At 37.8% G+C, this 10,521-nt stretch overlaps 1 protein-coding gene across 2 annotated transcripts in view; it reads right to left on the bottom strand.

The window, feature by feature from the left end:
- Positions 1-695: 695 nt before the first annotated feature.
- The window catches only part of USP25 (ubiquitin specific peptidase 25), an 89,088-nt gene continuing 79,262 nt past the window's right edge, over positions 696-10,521 (bottom strand). For both annotated transcript variants that reach the window (XM_054270327.1, XM_054270326.1), the window contains 5 exons: positions 9,717-9,795; positions 7,878-7,957; positions 3,436-3,559; positions 2,554-2,749; positions 696-2,099 (listed from right to left, as the gene is read on the bottom strand). In XM_054270327.1, the coding sequence (XP_054126302.1) occupies positions 1,927-2,099; positions 2,554-2,749; positions 3,436-3,559; positions 7,878-7,957; positions 9,717-9,795 (652 nt within the window). In that variant the 3' untranslated portion in view covers positions 696-1,926. The remainder of the gene's footprint in view (positions 2,100-2,553; positions 2,750-3,435; positions 3,560-7,877; positions 7,958-9,716; positions 9,796-10,521) is intronic.

The following is a 10,521-nucleotide window of genomic DNA, read 5'->3' as shown; positions in this document are numbered from 1 at the left end:
AAACTTCCACAAACACTCAAACTCAAAACCTGTTAGCCATAATGAAATAAAGCTGCTCTTTCACATCTAATTCTTTTTACTATTATTAAAAAAGTAGCAAGTCTGATCTGTTCAAAACCTTGTTTAAAAATACAGTGCTAAGAAGGCATATTCTCGAGTTTCAAATCAAAGTTGAACAGGTGCAAAATGTAAAAAAGCTTTTAAGATGTTTCATCTCCCACTTTATGATAAGCATATCTTTTTCTTTAAGAGGGATATTTCACACATCAACATTCTCAGACCTAAAATAATGCTCCTTTGCAGTATATTTCACTTCTAAAAGGTCAATATTCTTTTTTTAAAAAAGAAATTTGATAAAATAAATGGGTGGTTTGAAAAAGCATGAAGCACTGCAATACTGAGAGGAGGAGTGGAGAACAGCCCTGAACAGATCTGGAATTGAAGGCCACATTCCATTCCCTGTACATTGTGATCCAGTGTTTCTCCAGAGAGAACAAATTCTCAGACTGATACGTGCTAAGATTGAACTCTGCTGCCTCTTGCTTATGAGATGCCCACATTTCTGCACTTCTAGGTGGTCTGAACTTCATCACTCTTTGCATTCCCTTCCCTCTGTGGTTTTTATTAGCAGATATTCAACCACCACTTGAAAACCTGTAAGTAAAAGTTGTGTCGCTCCAATAAAAACATACAAATAAATATTCACATATTTTACTGATCTAACACAAAACGTTCTCTAAAAAGAGAAGGAATCAAAATAGTGTCAGGTAACAGGATTACCTAAGGACGCATTAAATCTGTTTTTCCACAAAATAATTAAGTTTCTTCATTAAAACCAGACAGTATTTCAGTTCTACAAAACAAGCCCGATAGATATGTTCTTTTACTTCCAACAGAAATTTAATTAGGACAGATAAAAGATTTTTGAGATATTTTGTTGCAACAATAGCAACCCATTTCAAGTAAAGAATTAAAATTAGGATTTTCTTTCTGGTCATTTACATGACTCAAAAACCAATTAAAATTGATTAATCCTTAAGCTTCATAAATTCAGTTTTTTAAAATCTTTATTTTCTTCACTTACACCAATTCAAAGAAGCTTTGCTTAGAGGGTGTAATATATTTAGACTGAAAATATTTTAATTTTTTAACTTAAATTTTTTTCTAAGAAGAGAAGCAAGGTGCCATTATTGTTTTGCTTCAGAAGCCAGTCCCTACCATTACAAAAGACTTGGCATGGCCATTCACACGCACACTAAAGTGCTCAGGTGCAGTATCAAACAGACCAGTGAAGAATATACAAAACACCATTGTGTATAATACTGTGACAGTTTTTCAATATATTCACATACAGTAATCTCTGAGTACCTGAAAGGAAACTGGCCATAAATCCTAAAGAACCTTGTCTATAAAATTGAGTAACCCATCAATATACTGTATCTCTTCTAAAAATACCCGTATTTTACAATAATATACAAGGTATCTGCTTGCAAACACAGAAGTAGCCATAAATAAAACTTTATTCTTTCTTTTCATTTACAAGCTACCAAGTACCATGTATTTACACAGCACTGGACACTTAAAGTAGTTGCAGTCACAAAATGATCCAGACAGCTGTTGATAAAGTAAAGGATCTTAAGATAAAAGCAAAGTAATACTGTAACAGATAAATGGCAAAAAAGCAGTTTTGCCATAATGATCAGACTTGCATGTTGCATCAATTCTGGTTGAAACGACTGAGCGCCATGCGATTCTCAGCTTTAATCGTTTGCAGTCTGGCTAAAGTTTGTACAGTCATTTCTCTTTTGCAGTTATTAAAATAAAAAAGTTAAAAACTATAGCAGCAACAAGCAAACCCTGTGACAGGAAGGCAAGGTTTAAGAACTAAAAAAGTTTATACAATGCGCTTAGGAAGGTCTGCAGAATTTATCTTCCATCGGCTGGAGTTCGACTGAGTGACAACATGATTCGGGCGTATCTTTCACACAGTTCATGTGTGGAGTAGGAGGGTAACTTTGGCGGGTCATTGAAACCTTTAATCTCTGTAGAGCAATCTAGCAGTTTTGGCAGGAAATCTGTCAGTTTTTCTTGCAAGTTGGCTGCAAATCAAACAGAAAAACAAACATAAGTATTTATGTCCACATGTAGAATTGTCCTTTTTCTGCCCAATGTTGACTTCTTTTTAATTAGTGGGTGGAAGAGGAGGAGTTTCACTTGGAATAATTCAGATTCGTTAGACCTACCAAGCAATAACTAGGACATACCAATTCCTAGTAAGATGTTGATATAAACTCCCCTTTAGATAGTCTAACATCATAAATGTTTCCCATTCGAAAAGCATGTTTCCTTTACAGCTTGATAGTGCAACATATGAAAAAATCTTTAATGTGTACAGAAAAAAATCTTAAATGTGTACAGAATTATTTAAAGTCAAGGTAGCTCAAAAAACATTATCAAGGCAAAAGAGATACAGGTTTAATTCCAGATATTGAAATCCTCATACTTATAAAAAAGGTGCACAAGGGTCATTTATCTTAATAATAAATTACTTACGTTCCATTTCTTGTCCAAGATAGGAACACCAACGGTTCCTCATATCTTCCACAGCAACAATATCTTTCTCTTCCATTTCATCCACCAGCAGTAATGGCAAACAGGGGACAATAAGCTCGTTCATTATGATCAGGCCATTATTTACTTCCTGATCGTCTCCCGATTCAAACAGTGCTGCAGCATGTTCGTTCAGTTTCTTCAGAAACCACCACAAAAAAGGAAAGCTTTTAAGTACACAGCATTTCACAGTCTACCATGCATCATTATCACTTTGTTTTAAAGCACAGTCTTCCTACAGAATTACCTGGCAGTTTGTATTAACCACAGCTGTATTTTAACATTTACTCCATGATGCATATGCTGTACTAATCCACTTGAACTTGTGCTGTTCCTCAAGCCACTTCATTTCATACCTGCCAACTCCAATTTTGCAGCTGTTTTGTTAAGACTGAGATTCTGTCAGCAGCTTTTATTTTTCCACTATTGTTAAAAGTGACATAAACAAGGAAAAAATCCCTTGTTCCAGGCAAGGCATCATTGCAGATGCCTTTGCCAATATTTGTCTCCCCATCAAACCATGGCAGCAGGGTGAGTCTGCTTACCAGCACTACCAACCACTGCTCCCACCCAGCCCAGACATGACTGCAGTGAGCCCACTCTAATCATAAAGAAAATTACTGGCAACTCACAAAAAATGGGGGGAATAATGTTTTGTTTTTTACTTTTGCTTTTTTCCCCCTCTTACAGCCTCACTATTAAATTACTAATGCAGAGAGGTTTGAGGTTTGTTGCACATGATGGCAATACTTTTCTATTAATTAATTTTATTAGAGCTATGCAGCAAACTCAACATTTTGAGACATATAGTTCCCCTTCACTTACTAGCAAACACTCTCGTCTGTAGTGAGATATCAGCTCCTCGTCGTGCCCTCTGTAGGGCCCTTTGGACAAGAGTTCTTTGTTATTCTGGTAAGCATAGATAAGGTAGAGCAAGGCTTCCATGTAACTGAAGTGAAGAAACAAAAGCATTAGGTGCAACATCCACATACCACCTGCCTCAAGGTAACTATTCCAAGGACAGATAACTCCACTTGCTGGATGGCAAGTCCACCCCTTCCCACCAATCTCTTTATAATTTTTTTTAAACAATACAATTTTGTCTTTTACACACACTAGAACAAATGATTTTATTATTAGGTTAGATCATTACAAACGATGTCTGATCCAAAGCTCACTGAAAACAAGAGTTATCATTTCACTCCAAAAGCAACTTTAGATTAACCTTGAGTATCCATGAAAATTTAATTTTTCCTGACTGCATTTATGTCACATTGGGTTTAAATTTCCATTGCCATGAATATCTTGATAGCATTCTACACCTCAGCAAATAAGATTTAAAGCTGTCACCTTATTTCTAAAACAAAAACTGTGAATTTTTAAGCTTCACTAATTGAAAGTTCTTCCAAGTTACTTGAAATCTAATGTGATGGAAGAAGCCATCACAGAATTTCAGCAGCAGAAGTGCTGTCAGACTGCTGATACTTCTGTCTTTAATCTGAATGCAGAAGATAAATGCAAGGCTAATTGGTAGAGAAGGAATAAGAGAGCACCCAAGAACCTGTCAGTTGGTAATTGACAGAGATCCCTTCATGCACTTCATGCACAGATGAACAATCTCCCCTCATTCTACTGCACATCATCTCCTGCAAACACCTGAAATGGTTAATTCTGATTTACAAAGACCCAGGTATGACAGACAAGCACTGAAAGCAGTTCTGGTAGCTACCCTAAAAACAGGCAATATCTCATTTTTACTCAAATAATTTAAAAAAAATCTAGGAAGAGAAATTTCTTAAGGGAGTGGTTAAAGGAACATGAAATCGTGCACTCCCTCCTGATGAGAGTATGAGCTCATGTGTCAAGTTGAAATTACCAAAACCAACTACCAAGCTACTGAAAAAGGCTAAAAATTATGTGGACACACAGAGCATATCTGAATACAAATCAAGAATTTTCCAAAGTAAATAACTCAGGATGTAAGGTAATACCACCCAATGAGACAACATAAAAATAAGGGAAAAGGCTACTTCAACTCCTTTTTTCCTAGCCATGAAAACTCTTCATACCACTGGTCACCAATAAAACTGACCAGACAGCTGGAAATTTAGTGTAGGAGGAAAGGGGAAGAAAAGATGATTACAAGAACTGAAACTGCTGGTTATAAAGCCAGAGGGGATGGACCTTCTCCTTTTCTTAGTTCAGTTATTTGTGAAACTGCAGGTTGGAGCTACAGTGTCAATAGCTCTGTTGATACAAATTAAAACTCACTAGTGGTAGTGGCCTTATTCCCAGTCACCCTCTTCTTGCTCCTTCCCTCACCTATGTGTGACCCTTTCCTGAAACAACTGTGGTGCCATTTAACACCAAGGGTGTTACTTTAGATTATCATGACTGTATATCCAATCTCAGACTCCTTATATATCTTGGGTCTGAGGAGTGAGACTACAGTAAAATTAGCAAACAGATCCATAGAATCATGGATCTATGGGATTGGGCAGCCACAGCTTCTCCAGGCATCCTTTTGCAGTGCCTCACCAACGTTAGTATAAAGAATTTCTTCCTGATAACTAATCCAAACCTTCTCTCTGTCAGTTTGAAGCCATTCCCCCTTGTCCTGTCACTCCATGCTCCTGTAATATCTCTCTTCATCTTTCTTGTAGGCTCCTTTCAGATACTCAAAGGTTGCTTTCATATTTCCATGCAACCTTCTCTTCCTTCAGGCTGAACAGCCCCAACTTTCTCATCCTGTCTCGACTGGGCAAGTGAAGTGCTCCATCCCTCTGATCCCCTCCTCTGGGCTGGCTCCAGCAGGTCCCTGTCCTTGCTGTGCTGGGAGCCCAGAGCTGGATGCAGCCCTGCAGGTGGGCTCTCAGCAGAGGGGGCAGAGGGGCAGAATCCCCTCCCTGCCCTGCTGCCCACGGGGCTCTGGGTGAGCCCAGGACATGGTTGGCTTTCTGCCTTCTCACAGCTGAACTGCACATAAGTTCAGGTATGTGCAGACTAAACCTAAAATCACTGAAGCTGCTCACAAATTTCTGGAGCTCACTAGGTTGAGGCATTGGAAAAGACACAGCAAGCACAGAATGGCAAAATTTGAGCACTGCTTTGAAAAAGGCATTTCAGTCAAAATTGAAAAGCTGTACTGGCTTTCCAAGTAACTTAAAAGGCAACTGGTAAAGCATACAGTTTGTTCACTTTTAAGTTGCTGCCACAAGAGTGAGCTGCAGGCAAGGTTCATTAGCTGCTGCCTGGGTTCATCTCAGCCAGAGTAGGTTACTACTCCACACTGAAGTCAGAGATCTGCCTGAAAGACCCCTAAATTCTCCACATGCAGTGAAAAGTGGGCCTTGTCACTCATCATCAGGGATGAAAAGTGACCCCTGAAAGTAGGCATGAAAAAGATACACCAAACTAATCTTGATTTCTGTGTTTGTTCAACACATTACAATTAAAGAAATAAATACTGCTTGAATAAAGGTTGACTTTTGGCTCCATCAAGACATTGAGTGCTGCTAGGTTATCACTTAGCGTTACTGAAGCTAAGAAAAATTTGTCAACAGAGAGGTGGGTTTGTGGGGGAAAAACAGCCTCAAAACAGTCCTATTAATGAAGATCATATTTCTATTATGAAAGTCCATCCTTTCATGAATATTTTTGAAGTTATGTTTTTATGATTTTAGTGTTGAATGAACTGACAGGGATCAGCAGTTTAGTCTTGTTTCCAGCATAAGGATGGTACCATTGCTCTCTCAAGTGTGCAAGGTGGGAATCTCTGTAAATCTCTGAAACCTTTGTGAATCTGAAGCTGAAACACAGGTATGTATTTGCACAAGATGTCTTTGGAGCAGGTCACTGGATAGCCAGATCTCACTCATCCAATAACTATATTTCAGTCCTACTATCTTTGTATCAGAAACTTCATGAAGCACTTCTTAAATTGTACCTTTTATTTCTGACTCACATTAGAGTGTAAGTATTATCACATTGGTGGTAATAGGCTTGTTTTTTAAATTATAAAGGTGCTTTCTAACAAAAGAAAACCTAATTCTGCAAGTTATTGTAACTAGTGGAGAACGTCATTTAGCACATAGTACAAACCTGTGCTTCCCTCTCTCCTCCATGACATAACCAGATTATATTATGACAAGAAGGAATTTATTGAAAACACTGGTATTTTATAATTGAAGGTGCCACTCTGGAGTCCCAGTACCAAAGAACTTGAAGATGTTTCACCCTCCTGTAATCTTAGAGAATGCATGAAGGGCTTCCTATAAACAATACCAATGCCTGTAAAATTTCTGCCTCTTTAAGAGATGAAACAACACCAGACTTCAAGTAAGCCAGGCAATCTTCTGACTAACCTTTGTACACAAAATGTTTAGGACCAATAGTGTAGCATATTTCAATTCAGATTATTAGTAAATGTACTGTTTATTACATGGTGGTAACCCAAAGACAACCCAAGACTCTGGGCTCATGGTGTTAAGTCAGTATAAAAAGAGGTATCATATCACAAAGGCAAGGCTGTGTCTTTTGCAATTAATTTTCCTGTATTGTTTGGGGCCTTTCTTTTTTGGGAAAATGTAAGATGAGAAATATGGAGCAATTTACTACTCAACAAAGAGCAAAGAATTAAATTTGACTCCTGCTACAAATTTCCCTACCTATTGTTTTATACATGAAAAATCAGTGATTGACTACATTTATACTGTAATCACCATTCTTGTTGCATGTGTAGATCAGAATAAATATGAGCTGTTCTGGATTAAGTACATAAATGTCACCCATTTTATACAGCCACAATTTCTGACTTGGTTCAAAAAGAGAAGGGAATGAATCACCACAGAGTTAAGGACAATCAGCTACAACTATGACAGCTATGCATGACAGTTTTTCTCAAATATGTTGTTTTCCTGACCTTTAAAGGCCACCATAGGTGGAGTTTTGGCTCAGACTAATGCAGAAGGTAAAACTGCTTCAGTGGGAAGTCGCAGCCAAAAAGCAGGAAAGACACAGCCTTGACTAATTGTGTCTGCTAATGAAAGCAAATAAAAGTATGTGCACAGAGTGATACCCAGAGCATTTAAGAATAGAAGGAAAAATAGGGGTGCATGTGGAGGGTGCTCTGAAAAGAACCCATAGCTTGATAAAAGATTGGAAATGGAAATGAAACACTTCTTAATTTAGAAAACAGCTTTACTTATCAATATTACATTTTGCTTTCACATCATTCCACTACATTTGAGTTCTATACTACCACTTACCTCTTTTTTTGGAAAAACTCCAATCCTACCATGAGAAACATGGTTGTGTCCCTGAAATGTCTATAGTCTTGATGCCATCTCTGCAGGTAAGAAAGAGTAAATAGAACTTCATCAACAAAAAAGAATTTTTTTTTTTAAACACAAACCTCCCTCCAGTTAAATTCAGTGTCCAGACACACTAAGTACTACGGATGCCAGTAGGCTTGCATATGAGGGAAGGCCACCAGAACCCACCCTTCCCTCAATAAAAAGACAATTCTTAAATGTCTTAAACATTTCTAGATGAGATTATTCTTACAGAAACTATTACCATTTGAAAGGAACACAAAGCATCTTTGGAGAACCACAGGTAAAATTATACAAGATCTTGTTTTTTCTTCCCTACATTACTCAGGTGGTGTTGGCAAGCTTTATCATACGCCAGATATTAAGCTTAATTTTCAATACAAGAATGACACAGAAAAAGCCAGAACACTTTACACGGGAAATGCTAAAATAACCCAAATGCAAGTCTGATGAGATGCTGGTGCTGAAGCAGAATATTTATCTTACAGCATCACCATTTACACCAAGTGACTCCTGGTTCACTTTACAGGTAAATGCTCCAGGTGAGAAAGGCACTTTCTCTACAGAGGGTTAAGTGCTGACTTTCAATTTATTAAAAATAAAATAGACATAAGACACAGCTACTAGCAGATTCAACAGAAAGAGCTTGAGAAAACATCCATAAAATGCCAGCTCACTATACCGAGCTGACACCATCTATGGTGAAACCCCCAACTACCTATTGCAGGAGCTAAAGAAGGGGCACTTTTCTGCAGAGGAACAGAAGATCTCCCCACTCTTAGAGCCAAATTCAGAATTGTTTATTCTCTCTGTGCAGCATCATTCAGAGAATGGTAAAACAATGAGCTCTGCAAAGCCAAGAAAATGCAATTAAAATGCCACTCTGAGGGTCCCCCCTCTCAGTGGCTAGGGAGGCACACTGTAATGCAGTAGTATCTACTGTAGGTCCTAAACCTGGTAATGAGAAGTGGAAATAAAAATATTTTTCATTGGATTTATGAGGGGAAGATTACTCCCATTACCCTCCTGATCAAGTTGTTTGGACCTACCAACACAACAAGGAGGTACAGGTGCTGCACTGGAATCTGCCCAGGACATAAACACCCACTGTTAAGAGGTCTTAATGAACAGTATTACTCAGACTTGAAACTGATGCTGGAAAATCAGCTACAGCTTAGCTTTAAATGTGAGATGAATTATTTTAGTAACTATTAGTCACGATTATTTAATGTCCAATTTTCACTCTCACTTTCCCTCCAAGTTTTTCTAAACAACCCAGGAGGAAAAATTAAATGCATAAGCTGGTTATGCATGGTCTCAGCAAAGAAAAGAATCTGCTGCTCATAAGACAATGGGAATGGCTGCAAGGATAGCTGGAGGACAAGCACAAATGGGACTGTGCCTGCTATGCAGCTCTAAAGATGAGCAAGGCTGGGCACAGACCACTCTCCTCCTTCCTTGCCATCTGCCTAGACAAAGCCATGTGGCTCATGTGGTGATAAATTACAAAATATTGTTAGTGACGTCAAGACTGGTTAACAAAGTAAGGACAGATTCCAACCTGACACTTATTAATGGCTCAAACGCTGGAATTACAGATGTGGAAAAAACAGCTTTGGCTCAAGAGCAGCCTTTAGACAAATAAGGGCTTTAAATAAATAGTCAGTTTTAACTTCTCAGTCTGAGACAAGAAGAAAGTTGTAAAGACAAAAGTCAGCTTTACTGATAACTATTTCACATTACAACTTAATTTAAGGCACAAGAAATACTGACCTCATATTCCTCCATGTTTACTTCATCTGGCTTTATCATTTCAAGTTTGGCTTGAGCAACCTTCATTATGTTACGGCACCTTACAAAAAGCAAAAAAATAAAATCATTAAATATTACTGGAAATTCACAGAGGGTATTATCCTTACAAAGACAGGAGCCTCAAACAGTATGAGCTACAGCCTTATGCAAACCAGTATGAAAATGCCTTGGAAAACGTACATTTTATTATGCATGGTATAATCAGCAGGAGAAGGCACACTTTTGAAGTATGTGTGATGGAGGCCGGTGCTATTTAAAGGATTATTTCTTTTATTTCAGTAAATTGCCACATTGCTCAGTCTTTCTTTTAATTTTAAATTTCAGATAATTTGAAACTCCCTGACAATTACTTTGCAGAAGTTTAGAAGATTATTCCCTACACAGAAATCAGACTGTTTTCTGACTTTTAATTTATCTATTTATATAAGTAAGTAGATGAAATTTTGAGTGGAAGAGAGACAGTCTTGCTCTGCAGCCAGTCACTCAGTTGGAAAGGCTTTGCCCTCTCTACTGGCTTTCAGGACAGTGAGAAAACACAAAGAAAGAAGGTACAGAAAACTGTGTGCAAAATTATGAACAACACTGATCATTTCTACTTATTTTAGATGAGTAGAAACTCAACTTGATTAGTCTTTTAGCAGGGATTTTTAGAAAGATGTTTTGTTTTACAACGTAAGCGTGCAAGCTATGAACTAGGAGATAAAGCCAAATATGAAGGGGTGTTTCCACACATCAGAGAACATTCATGAACACAGGAAATGAGATG

The sequence above is a fragment of the Melozone crissalis genome, unplaced genomic scaffold (genome assembly GCF_028551555.1).
Source record: "Melozone crissalis strain CALT ecotype California unplaced genomic scaffold, PUWL_Pcris_2 ptg000009l_1, whole genome shotgun sequence".
Lineage (NCBI taxonomy): Eukaryota > Metazoa > Chordata > Aves > Passeriformes > Passerellidae > Melozone > Melozone crissalis.
Note: the sequence above shows the minus strand (reverse complement) of the source record. Positions and strands in the feature narration are given on the sequence as shown.